This window comes from Panthera leo, chromosome F2 (assembly GCF_018350215.1).
Source record: "Panthera leo isolate Ple1 chromosome F2, P.leo_Ple1_pat1.1, whole genome shotgun sequence".
Lineage (NCBI taxonomy): Eukaryota > Metazoa > Chordata > Mammalia > Carnivora > Felidae > Panthera > Panthera leo.
In genome coordinates, this window is record NC_056695.1 from 61071094 (window position 1) to 61089937 (window position 18844).

The 18844-nt window shown below is 36.2% G+C and overlaps 1 protein-coding gene across 2 annotated transcripts in view; it reads left to right on the plus strand.

Annotated features, from left to right (window-relative positions):
• Positions 1 to 2059: 2059 nt before the first annotated feature.
• SLC30A8 (solute carrier family 30 member 8) overlaps positions 2060 to 18844 on the plus strand; it is a 43110-nt gene continuing 26325 nt past the window's right edge. Inside the window, exons 1-3 of one of the 2 annotated variants that reach the window (XM_042924337.1) lie at positions 7706 to 7735; positions 8576 to 8617; positions 14520 to 14721. In XM_042924337.1, the coding sequence (XP_042780271.1) occupies positions 7706 to 7735; positions 8576 to 8617; positions 14520 to 14721 (274 nt within the window). Of the gene's footprint in view, positions 2131 to 7705; positions 7736 to 8575; positions 8618 to 14519; positions 14722 to 18844 lie in introns of those variants that run through there. The other variant, XM_042924336.1, reaches the window with a different exon arrangement.

The window sequence follows — 18844 nt, forward strand, 5'->3', positions numbered from 1 at the left end:
CTCTTTTTTCACCTCCACCTTACCCCTACCCCATATCAGTACTACCCTACCCTTCTCATATATCCTCGCCCTATTCTTGCCTCACATGAATAACCTAGTATACATCTCTGGGCTCACAGAATCATGACCAGGTGCAAATATGCCTGTGCATCTATGTATGTGTTAGTGACAAAAACTTACGGTGTAGAATCTTAGGCTTCCAGATTAATTTTTTCCCATTGATATTTATAGCTAAATATTCTCTTTCCTGTATTTGAATACTGCTTATCTTCTCTTCCTTGCACTTATTCTTAATGAATCTCAGCCTAATTTTAAGTAGTTTCTTCACTTTTGACATTCATTCACTTGAATTCTATTTCTCTCATATGTGGTAGCAACAGCTCACAAATGACTCAAGCTGCAAAATGTGGCAACGTGTCGCACAGATGGATTAGTAATTATTTTCTGGTTTCCGGCTTTGCATCCACAGAATAACCTATTACTTTGTAAAGTAAAGAGTAAGGAAAAATGAAAAAGAAATACTTTGGATTATTCAACTGACCCTAGACCCAGAATTTCTCCTGCAAGGAAAAATGTCTTCCTCCAGCCATTTATCTGGTTTCCATCTGTCAGAACCAAGTTAATGATTGGTTAGGCAATGGAGTCATATGAAAAGACCTTAGAATTTATGTTATGGATGACACTGTTTGAAATCTTAAAGATGTACAGCTTCACTGAAGATGTGATAGGAGACCTGATGCTCTCACTGTCAGCCAAAGATGACTCTCCCTCCCTGCTACTGCAACTGCCATTGAATCCCATGTTCGTCTTCAGAGACAATATTTATTTTATTAGGCCATTGTGGCAGATTTCTGCTCGGTATGGTGGGCAGATTCCCAAGATGCTGGGCAACTGGGCTATTCCATGACTACCCTACTCTGAGTTTTCTTACTAGAAAGTGAGTGTTGACAGAAGGAGAAGGAAATGAAGACTCAGTGGTTGGAGTTTTATGCCCTCTTCTCCAGTCTGCACTCACCCTCACCCCTCACGTGCATCTGTTCCGGTCCAGGATGTTCTTTGGCCTCCACACAAATGCTACCACAAAGGCCTATTGCCCTTGGGCTACAGTCACTTCTCTTACTTGGAAAGGAAAGTGCTGTATAATGAAATAAAATGTGAATTCCTAGGAGTTTGGGGGTTGAAGTTCTCTTGGGATTAACTCAGAAGATGCCATTCCTGAGTTGTCATTTGTTTGCCTGATAGAGTTTCTTGAGTGAGTCTTTTATCCTTAGCAGAGGATACCCTGGCCAGGGAGAATACGGATCATTCCAGTTCTTGTAGGTATGATTGAGGGCTGTTACGTATTTAGAAGCTGAGTCTGCCCTTTACCTGCCTGTCAAAAGGGCTTCAAAGCTGCTGCACCAGGAACTGTTTCAGATTACAGACTTCGGTAACTAATGACCCATGTCCTCCCTTCAGTCGTAAAATCCCAAAATGGTCCTAGGAGAGGAGAAGTAAATCCTGATGGCTGCTGAGAGGTCATCTTAGAACTAAATCTCAGGAGAAATGCTTTTAGGTTGAGAGAGAGAGGGCCCCCTCAAAAAAAGGAAAGGAAAAGAAAGGGGAAACATGAGACTAGTATACAGAAAGGCGTTTGCGGTTCACCCAGGTGTATTCTAAAGACCAAACCCCCACATCAGCAATTAGCAGGAAACCTTTGAGCTCTTCTACCTCTGAGGAAGCACGATGGAATCAGATAGCATGGGAAGCGTGGGCACACACACACACAAACACACACACACACTTCACCTGATTCTACCTGCCTGTCTCCATAGGAAAGGAGTTTCTGGGGGAGAGAGAATGAGACCAGCTGACAGTCCAAGGAGGCCGTAATTTTAGCAGACCTACCAAGAACATTGATGTAGGAGGCTTGTTATTCTAAATCCCGGAAGCCTTTTTATTTTTTCTTTGGAAAGTACGTGAAGGGTTGTAATGCTGCTTTGCCCCCCAAACTGGACAGCGAGGTAAACAAGAGCAGCCACAACAACAGCAAGGAGCAGAAGCTCTCATCCTGACCACCATGGAGTTTCTTGAAAGAACTTATCTTGTGAATGACAAAGCCACTAAGATGTATGCCTTCACCCTAGACAGGTAACAGACATCTGTTTCTGCTTCACAATTTTCTGTCTTGACTAATCAGTAAACCCTTGGGTCCTACTGCTTCAAAATTGAGAACTTTTGCTGTGCAACTCAGAGGCATTTTGTAAAATTTGGTAAACTTTTGACTGACTTGTATAATTCAAATCCTGAAGAATTCATGATTTAATTCCTTAAATATCCTAAGTGCACAAAGGATACATTTTATTAATATATTTTTCATCTGTAGTTTATCTTCCAGAAAATAGGCATATATACGATCCAATGTGTTTACCTTTCTTTTCTTCAAGTTATTCCATTTTTAAAGTCCTAGGTAAATTTTACTAAATTACATTTAGAAAAAAATTAAGGCTTTTAAACTATGTGACTGAATTGTGATTATACTGATCTTTAAATTAATTGCTATTTTCTTAATCACAAAATAACATAATCAAATATATACAACTATAATAAATATAGCTGAATTTAATGTGATATATAGTTCTGGTTCCATTTAATATCTCCACATTACTACATGCAATATATTCATTCATTTTCCCCTTATTTAACTACTATTGATTAAATACACCTGGATATATAAGAGAAAGAAGATATTCCTACTCTCAGATCTCTGTCCTCTTGAAATTTTGAGTCTAATGTGGAACCTATATAGGGAATAGGCAATTACAAAACATCATGCAAGTGTCATTCTGGTGGTGTTTAATGAGAATATCTCAAAGAAAAGGTATTAGCTAGGCTTTAAGGGTCAGAGAAAGCTTTTCAGAAGTGCTAGAGTAAGAACTGAAAAATAAAAAGGAGTTAGAGAGTAAGGTTAGGAAAACTCCACAGAGAAAATAGGGTTAGAGAGAGGGAGGCAAACCATAAGAAACTTTTAACTATAGAGAACAAACTGAGGGTTACTGGAGGGGAGGTGGGTGGGGGATGGGCTAAATGGGTGATGGGTATTAAGAAAGGCACTTGTGATGAGCACTGGGTGTTATATGTATGTGATGAATCACTAAATTCTACTCCTAAGACCAGTCTTATAGTATTTGCTAACCAGCTAGAATTTAAATAAAAATTTGAAACACACACAAACACAAAAGAGAGAGAGAGAGAGAGAGAGAGAGAGAGAGAAAATAAGGTTAGGGGACATTTTCCAGACTGAGATAATTGCCTGGAAAAAAACAGAGACATATAAGAATAAGAGTTTGGTGTGTTTGAGGAGTTCAACCTGAATGAAGAGCAAAGAGAAACATGCTTAGTACATATGGATGAATGAATGGAAATATGAAATGAATTCATGTTAGGAGCAGAGCTTAAGAGAATACATACCCACTAATAATATGTATAATGTTTTTGTTTGTTTCGTGGAACCAAATTAATATTCTGAAGAGTAATAACATTGTGTTTGAGAGCATCAAATGTTTGAACAACAGTAAAGGGACTTTTTATAGGACATTTATAATTTTGGTTTAAAAATACATGATAGATTCTAGCACATCTATTATCTCACATTATAAAAATTATTTTTCTTAGAAAAATAATATTAGATGTGATTTATTAAGACCATAAATAACCAAACCTCATTTTAGGTCAGGCAGAAATTAAATTTTTTTTAACTTTATTCATTTTTGAGAGACAGAGAGAGACAGAGCATGAGCAGGGAAGGGGAAGAAAGAGAGGGAGACACAGAATCCGAAGCAGGCCCCAGGCTCCAAGCTGTCAGCACAGAGCCCAACGCAGGGCTTGAACTCATGAACTGTGAGATCATGACCTGAGCCAAAGTTGGACGCTCAACTGACTGAGCCACCCAGGCACCCAGGCAGAAATTTTAGACAACCAATTGTTAACACTATGGACACTATTAATAAAGCATCTCTATGTTATTAAAATAACACTATTTCCCTTCTCATTAAAATAGACCATTAACACTCTGTTACACAAATAAAGCCAATCATTTATAGTTACAGGGTCTCTTTCACTTCCTAAATGGGTATGATTTTCAGGATATGGTGATGATAAAAACTGTCAAACTCATTTTAATTTTGTTTTCATATAAAAACAGTTAAACCTGGGAGAGATGATTTATCCTGATTCCTGATTTATCAGTTAGGAACCTGAATGCCAAAGAGAAAAACTGCCTTTCTTAAGGTCAGATATCTAATTATGACAGAGTTGGGGTCTGGATCCATGCCTCCTGTTTGTGAATTCAGTGTCTGCTACCTCCTCCATATCTCCTGCACACACACACTTTCATCTTGTGCCCTCCTGAATCCTTAATCTATTTCCTCCTGAGGTCACATAGACTTTGATTTCCTCAACAATCATTTTATTATTCGTAGTTCTGTGGGTCAGGATTTCCTCAAGGCCCCATATGAGGTCAGTGAGGTTTGCTCATGAGGGTGCATTCTGCTGGTGTCTGAACTGTGCCAAAAGATACAAGATGGCTTTGCTCACATGTCTGGGAGCTTTGTGTCAGCTTTTGGTTAGTCTTCATTCTCCTTCCTATGGCCTTAAATATTCCCTCCCTGTAAAGGAGCCTGCTGTGGACTGGATATTTGTATCTCCCCCCATCCCTCAAATTCATATGTTGAAGCCTGAACTCCCATGTGACTTTCCTGGAGACAGGACTTTTAAAAGGTGACTAAGGTTAAATGAAGTCATTAGGATAGAGCCCTGATATGGTAGAACTGCTGCCCTCATAAAAGAGGAAGAGACACCAGAGATCTCTCTCTCTCTCTCCACCACGTGAAGATGTAGCAAGGCAGCTATCTATAGAATAGGAAGAGAGCTTTTGTTAGAAACTGAATTTTCCAGCACTTTAATCATGGACTTTCAGACCATGAGAAAATAAATTTCTGTTGTTTAAGCTACCCAGTCTGTGTTATTTTGTTATAGCAGCTTAAGCAGACTAACAAATGGTCCAGCTTTAATTGGATGGGATTGTGGAGAGATTTATGCCTCAGGGCATTGTTGAAAACACTAATCAATAAATGATTACATAGGTCAACTGTTAGATATGATACCCATTTAAGCAGAGTATCCAGAAGCTTAACAATGAGACCATGGAAAGAGACAGTCACAGCAAACATGATTAAAAAAGATCAGCATCCCTGGGCTGGGGTGGGGGTAGGAGGTAATGATGACTGTGTGCATCCCCAAGGCTGCACCCTTTTGCAAATGATAACAGAACCTGTACATGTAGGGGATGTCAGAGGAAATAGATTCCACTTAAGTAGACAAGTCATTGCTAAACAAATAAAAAAGCAAACAAGTAAACAGCAGCAACAACAGGCCCACAGGAGATCAATATCCAGAATTGCTATAGTGTATTATCTAAAACATCCAATTTTAGGCAAAATATTTTAAGACCTGCAAAGAAACAGTGAAGAATAACCATAAAAGAGCAAGTAATAGAAACTGCCTTTGAAAGGGCCCAGAAATGGAACTTAGAATTCAAAGATTTCAGAGCAGTCATTATAAATATGAGTAAAGAACTAAATGAAATCATGTTTAAAGAATTAAAGAGAGGTATGATGCAATGTTTCATCAAGGAGAGAATGTCAATAAAGAGACAGAAATCATAAAAAAGAAAAAGAACCAAATGGAAATTCTGAAGTTGAAAAGACAGCATTACCAACAATAGCCAAATTATGGAAAGAGACCAAATGTCCATCAACTGGTGAATGGATAAAGAAGATGTGGTGTGTGAGTACAATAGAATACTACTCGGCAATGAGAAAGAATAAAATCTTTCCATATAAAACAACGTGGATGGAACTGGAGGGCATTATGTTAAATAGAATAAGTCAGTCAGAGACAGACAGATATCATATATTTTCACTCATTGAGAAACCTAACAGAAGACCATAGGGGAAGGGAAGGTGAAAAACTAATTTCAAACAGAGGGAGGCAAACCATAAGAGACTCTTAAATACAGAGAACAAACTGAAGATTGATGGAGGGGTGGGAGAGAGGGGAAAATGGGTGATGGGCATTGAGGGGGGCACTTGTTGGGATGTGCACTGGGTGTTGTACGTAGGTGATGAATCATGGGAATCTACTCCTGAAGCCAAGAGCACACTATATACACTGTTAGCTAACTTGACAATAAATTACATATTAAAAAAAATAAAAGGACAGTAAGTAGAATAAAAAAAATGTTAAAGGGGCTCAGCAGTAGATATGAGCTGGCAGAAGAATGAGTGAGCTTGAGGATAGATCAATAGATATGCAATATAAAGAACACAGAGAAAAAATAAGGAAGGAAATGTAACAGAACCTCAGGGAAATGTGGAAATCATTAAGTGCCCTAACATAAGCATAATGGGAGTACCAGAAGGAGAGGGAAAAAAAAGGAGGAGAAAAATATTTGAAGAAATAGTGGCTGGAATTTCCCAAAATTTGGTGACAATATTAATCCACACATCCACAATGGTCAACAGATTCTAAGAAGAATTAAGGAAAAATGGATCTACTCTGATATATCACAGTGAAAATGCTGAAAGGAAAACACAAAGAGAAAATCTTGAAAGCAGCAAGAGAGAAGAAAAAGATTCATCATGTTCAAGAGCATCTCAGTAAGATTCACAGCTGACTTCTAGCAGAAACAAAGGAGCTGGAAGGTGGTAGAATGTCATATTTAAAGGGCTAAAAGAAAGGGCTAAAAGAAAATGACAAAAAGGGCTGTCAACCAATCATCTTATATCCAGCAAAACTATCTTCTAAAATGAAGGTGAAATGAAGACATTCCCAGGTGAACAAAAACAGATGTTTTTTTGCTTGTAGACTTACATTTCAATAAATAGTAAAGAAAATTTTTCAAGCTGAAAATAAGACACCAGACATTAACTTGAATCAACACATAAAAACCAAATAGCATCAGTAAATGTAATTATAAAAGATAGTGTATTTACTTTTCTTTCTTCTCTTAACTGATAATAAATTGCATATATAAAATGTATATAATATTAGATGAAATGGAAAATTTATACAAAGATACAAACTACCAAACTAACTCAAGAGAAAATAGAAACTCTGTGTGGATCTATAATAAATAAAAATAATGAATTAGTAATAAGGAGATTTCATGCAAAGAAAATCCCAAACCCAGCTGTCTTCACTGGTGGTTTTTACCAACATAAAAAGTAGAATTAATACCAATTCTTCACAAATTCTTCCAACAAATAAAAAAAAATGAGCATTTTCCAATTCATTTTATATTTCAATATTTCACCAATAGCAAAACACAAAACTATCACAAGAAAATAAAACTACAGGTCAATATACCTTATAAATATAGATTCAAAAATCCCTGCTCTTACTACTAACAAACTGAACACAGCAAGATATAAAAAAATTATAAACCATGGCAAAGTCAGATTTATCCCAGTAATGAATTCTTGATTTAACATTTGAAATATAATCAAAGTAATATACCATATTAATAGAATAAAGGACAAAAACCACCATATGATTATCTCATTAGATGCAGAAAAAGCATTCAACAAAATTCAACAGCCTTTCATTACAGTGTTCACCAAACAAGGAATAGAAGGTAACTTCTTCAACTTGATAAAAAGCATCTATGGAAAATCTGAAGCTAACATTATACTTAGTGGTAAGGCCTGAAAGCTTTCCCCTAATATCAGGAACAAGACAAGGATGCCCATTATCACCATTTCTACTCAGCAATTTATTGAGTGTTCTAGCCAAGGCAAACAGGCAAGACAGAAATAAAAATGAAAATAAAAGCCATCCAGATTGGAAAGGAAGACATAAAACTTAACACCACGTGCAGATAACATCAACTAGTATATAAAAATCCTAAGGGATCCACTAAAAATCTTTAGAGCTAATGAACAGTTTCAGTAAGGCTTCAGGTAGCAAGATAATATCCAAATAATAAATTGTATTTTTATATGGTAGCAATGACTAATCTGAAAATTCAATTAAGACAACAATTCAGTTTATAATAGCATGAAAAAGAATAAAATACTTAGGAATAAATTTAACAAAGTACAAAACTTGTACACTGAAAATAACAAAACACTGAAATTAAAGAAGATTTAGATCTTTATTTAGATCAATGCAAAGATATCCCATGTTTGTGTATTGAAAGACAATTTTAAGATGGCAATATTCTCCAATGTAATGTAGAGGTTCAGTGCAATCAGTACTAAAATCTCATCTGCCTTTTGAAGAAATTGACAAGATAATCCCACAATTCATATAGAAATAAAAGGGGCCTAGAAAAAGTGAAACACACTTGAAAAAAAATATTTGAAATCATTTCCTGATTTCAAAAGTTAATATAAAGCTACAACAAATGACAGCTAAATGTAAGAACTAAAACTATAAAACTCTTAAAAGAAAACACAGGCATAAAACCTTATGACCTTGGGTTAGGCTATGGTTTCTTAATATGGCACCAAAAGCATAAGTGATAAAAAAATAGATAAATTACAGAGCATCAAAATTAAAATCTTTTGTTCTGAAAACAATACAACGAAGAAAATGAAAATACAAGCCACAAATTGAGAGGAAATATTTGCAAATTAAATATATCAGAATATATAAAGGACAATTACAACTCAATAATAAAAAGATAAATTGGCCAATTCAAAAATAGGCTTTGGATAGACACTTCTCCAAGAAAATATACAAATGTGTAATAAACACATGAAAGATGTTTAACATCATTAGCCATCAGGGGAAATGCATGTCAAGACCACAATGAGATAGTACTTCATACCCACTAGGATGGCTATAATCAAAAAACCAAAAACAAATGTTGGTGAGGGTACAGAGAAATGATAGCTCTCAAGTACTGAATGTGGGAATGTATAATAACATAGTGTTTTGAAAAACATTCTGGCAATTTCTACAAAATGTTAAATATAGAGTTTCTTTATGACCCAGGAATTCTACTGCTAGGTATTTTTTCAATAAAAATGAAAACATACTTCCAAAAAAGCTTGTATACAAATTTTCATAGCAGCATAATTCATTATTATGAATAAAGTAAAAACCCCAAATCAAAACCACCTAAATACCCATCAAATGACTAAAGAAAATGTTGTATATCCATGCAATGGAGTGTTATTTGAAAATAAAAAGCAATAAAGTACTGATGTATTGATACTTTCTAAAACATGGATAAACCTTGAAAACATTATGCTAAGTGAAAGAAGTCATTCATAAAAACCACATGCTGTATGATTCCATTTATATGAAATGTCCAGAATGGGAAAATTTATGGAGGCAGAAAGCAAATTAGTGCTTGCCTAGGGTAAGGTTGTATGTAAGGAGATTGGGACATTGGGGAAATATTGCTAACGGGTACAAGGTTTCTTTTTGGGATGATGGAAATGTTCTAACTTATGGTGATGGTCGCACAACTCTGCAAATATGCTAAAACCCATTAAGTTGTATACATAAGTGGGTAAAATGTGTGGTATATGAATTATACCTTAATAAACCTGTTTCAAAAAGGAGAGGGTAACTGAATTCCTGTTCTGGGATAAGAAATTACATCTGATGCTGCAAACATTTCTATTCTCCACTCCCTCTAGCTTTCCCCTCAAAACACTTCTTCACATCACTCATATATTTCATAAACATCGAATCAAGTATAATCTCAGCAAATATGTACTGATATTTACTGTGTTCAAGACAAGGTCCCAGGAGCTGAATACTTAGGACTCTTTCTAGTGCAGACAGAGCACAGTGGTTGATAAGGGGAAACGGGCCAGGAACAGCTAAGGGATTTATGACTGTTTTCTCCTTCTTTGACATTTATCCTCTCCTTAGGATTAGAGAATCAAGCCCCGGGGTCAATTAATACAAAACTGATGATTTGTATGATTTATTGTCATTGGAGTAGAATCTAGAATGATAGATGTGGACAAAGGGGCAACAAAAGAAAAGCCTGCTTTTTGTTTATTCAAGCTCTGTTATAAAAATGCTTAGCCTAAAAGTTATTTCACAGTAAAACTTGCTTTATTCTTTCTCAAGAACAATGACAATAATGTAGTTTGTGAAAATGGTAGACTAACTTAAAAATTCACATTTTTTGGTGCATTTACCTTGTTCCAAACACACTTTGAAATATTTATATGAATTAACTAAAATATCACAGCTGCCCTGTGAGAGAGGTGTTATCATTATCACCATTTTGCAGTGAGGAAATTGAGGCACAGAGAGGTTAAGTCATTTTCTTACAGTCATATGATTAGTGAGTGGTAAAGCTGGGAGGTGACTTAGCAATGGGATGTCAGAGCCCAAATTCGCAGCCCCCTCGCTGTGCTGCCAGTCACTCAGCCCATCTCTGCAACTGGTATTCCCTTATCCTAACTGCTGTAACCAGAAATCCATGAGCCATCCTCCGGTCCCTCCCCTTCCTCATTCCCCCTTAACTGATGCTATTGATTAGTATGTCCTGTGGATCCTACGTCCCAAATAGCACTCAAATATGGCTACTTCTTCCCATTTACTTTGTCACCGCACTGGTCCAAATCATCAGCCTCTCTGCTTCAGCCAAACGTGGTCTCCATGTTTTGCCCCTTTATACTCAAACCTTCCAAGCATCACCCAAAGTGATCATTTTAGAAATGTGAACCACCTAATGTTACTTCCCTGCTCAAAACTTGCCAACTTCCTTCCTGTAGAATTTGAAGAAAAGTAAATCCTTTTTTATTATTTTTTAATGTTTATTTTTCAGAGAGAGAGAGAGAGAGAGAGGAGAGACAGAGACAGAGCATGAGCGGGGAAGGGGCAGAGACAGAGGGAGACACAGAAACAAAAGCAGGCTCTTGGCTCTGAGCTGTCAGCACAGAGCCTGACATGGGGCTCGAACCCACTAACTGTGAGATCATGACCTGAGATGAAGTCTGGCGCTTAACTGACTGAGCCACCCAGGTGCCCAAGTGAATCCTTTTTTAATGGCTCAGAGTTGTACATGAGCTAACATCTGCCTACTTCTCTGACATCATCCAATGTTACTCTTTCTTCACACCACAGTGACCACATATGTAGTTCCCTTTCCGTCAAGCCAAGCTTTTGAACAAGACAATCTCTTTCTTGCCTTTGTGCCCTTGCCCCAGCAACACCCTCCGCTTGATGTTTCTCTTGCATGTAGGTCTACTCCCGGTTACCCTTGAACTCACCATGGCAGTATCTCTACAGAAGTGCACCCCCATTACCACTCTGTTTAAAGCAGCCCCACCTTCCCTCACCCAGTCACTGCCCATCATACCACACAGCCTCTGAAACTATCTGCTGGCTTACAGTTTGTGTCCCTCTGCTAGGATACAAGCTTCTTAGGTCAGGAGCTTAGTCTCAAAGACTATGGTGTCATTAGCACCTCTGATAGTGGAGGCATGCTGCAGGCATGCAGCACTTATCTGTTGAATGAATGAATGAATGAATGAATGAATACATGAAGTGTGGGAAATGCATGGTGGGACCCAAGCTTTCATCTCCTGTTCTAACAGTCATAGTGACTGGAGGTTCTTGGGAGAAGTGATGTGAAAGTACAAAATGGGATTGATTTTATATGGTCAACATATGAAATAAGAGGGTGAAAAGTATTACCAGCTCTATTTTTAGAGACATAGAATAAAGGAGTTTAATGTCTATCATCAAGCAAAAATGAAATACAAAAGAAAAAGAGAGGCTTCCCCAAGATTACAAAACAAAGCTCCATTTTCTAATTCATATTTTAAGAAATAAACTCAAATTTGTAGGCTATTACAAGAAAAATTTGGAATATTTCCCTATTTCTCCTGTTTTTCTCCCCCATTTTTTTTCTTTGATACTACAGTAAATTTTTTTGCTCGGGTCTACTATTCCTATCCTTCTGAGCTTCAACCATCTTTGAATTTGTGGGAATCTATGGTAATTTATTCAGAATTCGTTTTTTGATGCATCATAGCATTTGCTTTTTAGAACCTTCTTAAAATTCTTAGGATTCACATCATTTTTTATATCAAGAGCCTATTCTGCATCTATAGGTACCCAGGCCATTTTGCTCTAATGAGGTGATGAGAAATGTATTTTAATTTTGGATTTCAAGTTTGGGGAGGATTATGGACCCTTTTAGGAGCCCAGAGAAGACTGTGGGATCCTGCATCCCCTCCCCCCACCATAAAACACACACAGACACACATATGAACACATTGCATCCAATTTCAATGGACCCTCTGAAGCCCACCTTTGGATCCCCTGCTTAGTACCTCGAAGAGCAATCTCAGCTCAGAGTAAATCCATATTGGTTAATCTCAGAGTCTGGGACAACAAAGCAGGGTTTAAAAGTAAGATTGGCCAGATTCCTTGTACTTTTCTTCTTGTGGCATTGCCCAGAGGCTGCACCCTTAGTGGGATTCCTGCCTTGGTCTGCCTTCTGCACTGCTCCAGAATAAGTTCTTTCTCCTGGTCACCACCTGGTTTTCTCTGACCACAAGATTCATGAAAAGTATAAAATAAAGCAAAGCTTCCTATGGCTTCAGCAAATCATATGGTCATACGAACAGTGCCAGAACAATTGGTGACCTTGTCTCGGTCATGTTGCCTTCTCTGCACAAAGGAAGGGAAACTTCTATCATGCTTCCTTTTTAGTTCTCATGCTCCTCTGAGTTGATGGCCATTGGTGACCCACACTGCTACATGACATGTTTTTTTTATTATTATTATTCTAAGGGTATGTATCACATTACAAAGGCAAAGACTTATAGATATAAATATTCTATGTGCCTATTGCCAAATGGCTCCTATTCTAAAAAAGGAGATTATTTGGAACTGTTCAAAATCCTGAATGCTATTAACATCATCAGAATCCCAGTTCTGCTGTTTGCTGGCTATTTGGCCTCAGGCAATTACTTAACCTCTCTGAACCTTAATTACTTCAGCTAACTACAAATCAAAACCACACTGAGATATCACCTCACACCAGTCAGAGTGGCTAAAATGAACAACTCAGGAAATTTCAGATGCTGGCGAGGATGTGGAGAAATGGGAACCCTCTTGCACTGTTGGTGGGAATGCAAACTGGTGCAGTCACTCTGGAAAACAGTGTGGAGGTTCCTCAAAAAATTAAAAATAGATCTACCCTATGACCCAGCAATAGCACTGCTAGGAATTTACCCCAGGGATACAGGAGTGCTGATGCATAGGGGCATGTGTACCCCAATGTTTATAGCAGCACTTTCAACAATAGCCAAATTATGAAAAGAGCCCAAATGTCCATCAACTGATAAATGGATAAAGAAGATGTGGTTTATATATACAACGGAATACTACTTGGCAATGAGAAAGACTGAAATCCTGCCATTTGCAGCTATGTGGATGGAACTGGAAGGTGCTGAGTGAAATAAGTCAGTCAGAGAAGGACAGATATCATATGTTTTCACTCATATGTGGATCTTGAAAAACTTAACAGAAGACCATGGGGAAGGGAAAGGGAAAAAAATGATTACAGAGAGGGAGGGAGGAAAACCATAGGAGATTCTTAAATATAGAGAAGAAACTGAGGGTGGATGGGGTGTGGGGGAGAGGGGAAAATGGGTGATGGGCACTGAGGAGGGTGCTTGTTGCCCTGGGTGCAAGCGATGAGCCACGGGAATCTACCCCAAAAAACAAGAGTCCACTTTACACACTGTATGTTAGCCAGTTTGACAATAAATTGTATATATATAAAAAAAGAAACTATGGGATTGACTAAATGGTATCTATAATCTTTCCATCTATGAAATGCTAGAATTCTATTCCAGCCTGTAAATAATGCTTTATACTTGAGAAGAGCTGATATATACTGCCTGCTTTAGGAAGTGTAAGTAGGTTCAACTCACAATACAGCTTTGATAGATTGGTAGAGAGTGTGTGCAAAGCTGTGTTAAGAAGGATTCTGGGGGTCAACAGGAACTCAACAGGAGAAAGTGCTGTGATCTATTAACAGTGCTGGTGTGGAGAAGAAAGGAAGAGTTTGGGCATGTGATAGTATTTGAATCTTCAGACTGGCTCATATGCACATACCTAACATTGCTCTTCACCCCTGCTTTTTAAAATTTGTAACACAGGGTCCAAAATCCTTTCAAAGTGGAGTAATTTGTAAGGAAATGCATCAAAATGTATCTGCTTCCTTTCTCCTGTTCCTTTAACATCTCTTAATCACTGCTGGTATAGCTTGGCTGAATAAAAAAGCAAAACCTTTAGTAGTTGAGACTTCAGAAGGAAATTTCTTGCTTGTTCCTTACACTTGATATTTCTTATAGAAGGAGCTGTGAACTGTAACTTCCTATCTAGTTAGCAAATGTCCTTCTATCAGTTCTGAGAATGGGTAGGGCTGTCAGTGAGGTATTTGTTTGCAACCGTGTTCACTTCTTGCTTCTGTCAAACTCATCCATAGTGTGGAACTCCAGCAGAAATCCTTGAATAAAAATCAATGTCCTGGAGAGAAGCCAGAGGAGCTGGACTCAGGAGCCATCTATCACTGCCACAGCAACTCCAAGGCCACAGACAACAGAGCAAGTGAGCAAGTCTATGCCAAGTGGAAACTCTGTGCTGCTTCAGGAATATGCTTCGTTTTCATGATTGCAGAGGCCGTGGGTGAGTATTATTCAAAAAGACTTCTCTGATTAAACTAGCAAACAGACAAAACCCCACATCATTGCAGGAGGGTTACATAAGTTCTTCTTTTAAAGAAAGATTTCATATTTTCTGTAAGTATGGAGTAACAATATGCTCATTGTAGATAAGTTGGAAAATATTAAGAAACAAAATAAAATTCATTACCATCCCACATTCGAATACTAACCTCTAATAACATTGTGGAGTATTTTTTATACAATATATTTTTCTATTCAGAACTCAGTTTTTAAAATATAACTGAGGGCATACTGAATGCTTTTGACCACGCCATCAAATATCCTTCAAAAACATTTTTATGCCTGAACAATATTCTATAATATGCTCCACTGTAATTTACATAACCATGTCTCTACTGTTAGAAATTTAAGGAGTTTTTTTTTTTCCCCCTGCTGTGAACAATGCTGCAATGAAAACTCGTGAATAAAACTCCACCTGCCTCTCTGGTTAATCCCTTGAAAGAGATTCCTAAAAGTGGAAAAATTGATTGAAGGATATAAATATTTTTATTACTTCTTGATTCATACTGCCAAACTGCTACCCAGAAAGCTTAAAACAATTCATATGTCTGCCTGCTGTACATGAGCATTACTGTCCAAATCTTTATCAAAACTTATTTTAATCTTTTATTTATTTTTTAAGCTTATTTATTTACTTTGAGAGAGAGAGAGAGAGAGAGCACAAGCTGAGGAGGAGTAGAGAGAGGGAGAGAGGGAGAGAAAGAGAGAAAGAGAGAGAGAGAGAGAGAGAGAGAGAGAGAGAGAATATGAGAGTCCCAAGCAGGCTCCACACTGCCAATGTGAAGCCCAAGGTAGGGATCGAACTCACAAACTGTGAGGTCATGACCTGAGCTGAAACCAAGAGTCTGATGCTTCACTGACTGAGCCACCCAGGTGCCCCTTAATCTTTTATTTATTTATTTTTTAAAGTTTATTTATTTTGGGGGGGGGGGAGGAGAGAACATGCAGTAGCAGGGTTGGGGCATACAGAAAGGGAGAGAGAACCCCAAGCAGGCTCTGTGCTGTCAGCGTGGAGCCTGACATGGGGCTCAATCCTGTGAACCGTGAGATCATGACCTGAGCCAAAATGGGGTTGGATGCTTAACTGACTGAGCCACCCTGGTTCCCCATATTTTAATCTTTTAAAAATCTTTATTCACGTATAGATGAATATGCTTTATTTTAATATTCATTTCTTTGTTACTGTTAGAATATTTTTTGCAAGCTTATTAGTAATCTGTATTTCACTTTGTTGATGCATTTCCTGCTTGCCTCTTAATGTCTCCTGATCATTTGTTTTTTAGATAATTTATAATGTTCTGTTCTGATCTCTGAGAGCTCTTTATACTGTTAGGATATTGAAATTTTTATACTTGTTATAAGTACTTTTCTAGTTTTTTGTTTACTTTTTAGTTTTTGGTTTGATGTGGGTAAGTTTTAATGTTTTATGTATGTAATTGTATGAAACATTCCATTTTGAGCTGATTTCTTTTATTGCTCTCACTACTTTAGTGCTTTGGTTCCTGCCTACTGAGAAGACAAATACCATGTTGTTGTTCAATTTTTTGCATGTAATTTCAAATTATTTTGTGAGATTAAATATTCTCTAAGGACTAAAGATTCTTTTTCTAAATAGTTAACAAAGTTTTCAGCATTATTTATAGAATAATTAATCACTCCTTCCATTGATTTTTGATGTTTTTTTTCATCACTTATCAATATTTTATAAAGAACAGGGTTTGGTTCTAAGGTGGGTTTCATCAATCTGTATTGCTATTCTCTGTTAATAGTAACATATTTAAATAATGTACATTTACATGTTATAATATCTGTTCTTTCCTTATTATTCCTTGTTTAATAGAAAAAAGGAAAAGGCTACTTATTTCTGTTTATTATTCTAATTGAACACAAGAACCATTGTATTCTGTTCCCTCCAAAATCAAATTATGATTTTACTGGTATGTAAGTTGATTTGGAAACAAAGGTCTTTTAAAAATACTCAGTTTTCTCTTCTAGGAACATGGAGTTTCTCCATTTATCCAAATACTCTATGTCTCTCATCAATATCTTGCAATTTTAGTTTGCTTATTTGTTTGTTATAGTACAGGGACAGCCTGTTTCTTGCTAAGGTTATTTACATGTGTTTGTTTTATTATATTTCTCTTTTTTTCAATAAAAATATGTTTCATATTTTTACCATGTTAAATAATATCTTATGCTAAATCAAATCTTATGTTCAAATAGTTAACTGTTAAGTGAAATGCTTCCTGAGAGGTTAAGTATTTTCACTATGTTAATGAAGTGGGTTTTTTTCCCCTTAGTTTTTAAACGATAAACAAATAATCAAGGATGCTTGTTGACTTTTGTCAAGTAGCTTTTCTTTTAAACATATTCTGTTAAAAATTTTTTTGACACATTGCTGGTGTGTGTTATATTCAGAGATTTCCTAATATAGTACAATCTCTGCATTTCTGGCATTACGATGATAATAACTAATATTTATTTAATACTTACTATGTGCCAGAAACTGTGATGAATGCTTTCCATCGTGTTACTTTACTTAATCCTGTTGAAATCCCTGAGAGGTAGGTCTATTATTATTTGTACTATGTAGATGAGGAACCTGAAACACAGAGAGTAAAGGTCTCTACTGGAGTACCACAGCTCGTAAATAAGTGGGCAGGCAGTCTGAATTCTGGGGCTCATGTTCATAGGCTCTCATTACATTGCCACTCAAATGGACTGTGGTGGACCATTCTTTCAACGCATTGCTCAATCTGGGCCACTCATATTATCTTTAGGATTTTTTTTATCTTTATTGATAATTGAAATTTAACTATAGTTTTCTGTTATGGGGCTATTTTTCTAAGTTTTTGAATTAGAGTTACACATATGAAAATGAAAAGTTTAGTTTTAATGACACTTTTTATAAGAAAATGGAAACCATTTTTGTAACATTGTAACTATCTCTTCCTTTTTAAGAACTACCTGGTAAGTTGTCTAGCTTTGGAGACTTTCTTGGAAATAATTTTTAACATATGTTTGTTTGCTTCTTCCTCATTTATTGATGTACTCAAAATTTCTACTTCATGAGTAAGTTTGGGTCATTTGTGTTTTCCAAAGTCAGCCATCTCAATGAAATTTTCCATCTTATTATCATACAATGGAACATGACAATTTAATACTAAAACTCTCTAACTTATTCTACTTTCTCATTTTAATATTGTTTAAATATTTTCTTTTCCTTGATTTAACTTGGTAGATGTCTAATTTATTGATATATCTATTTATCGAATATATTATTATCTAATTTTTTTTATTTTTAATTCATAATTTTGCCTTTAAAAATATTTGTTACTTCCTCCATCTTTCTTCAATGTTGTACTCTTATTGCATGTTTTAATATCTTGAGTTATATCCTTCTCTGATTATTTTTATCCCATATTTTTTTTATAATCCCATATTTTTTTATTATCCCATATTTTTATTAATAATAAAATTATGTTTAGCTATGCAATTAGTCTAAAAGTTTTGACTTTATTATTTATTTGGCTTAATATTTATTTATTTTAAATTATTTGAATTTATATATTATTTTTGAGTTTATTTTATTTTATTTTTTAATGTAAAAGGAATACCAGAAACTACCTGGCATATAGTATCATAAGCTATGACTACCCTATTACCACTATTACCGTTATACTGTTACTAATTTTTTGCCTTCATTTTCTATTACACAAGAGGTGGACCAAATTAGTAATTATTTGAGACTGGAAGAAAACAGAACTTGCTAACTTTTTTTTGTTTGTTTGTTTTTCTCATTTTTGTTTGTTTTTTGTCTTTTGCACTATCATAGATAGCAATCAGAATTAATTGGTTTCTTTTTTTCTGCTTTTTGCATTTATATTTTTTTATATTTTTTTATATGAAATTTATTGTCAAATTGGTTTCCATACAACACCCAGTGCTCATCCCAACAGGTGCCCTCCTCAATGCCCATCACCCACCCTCCCCTCCCTCCCACCCCCCATCAACCCTCAGTTTATTTTCAGTCTTTAAGAGTCACTTATGGTTTGCCTCCCTGC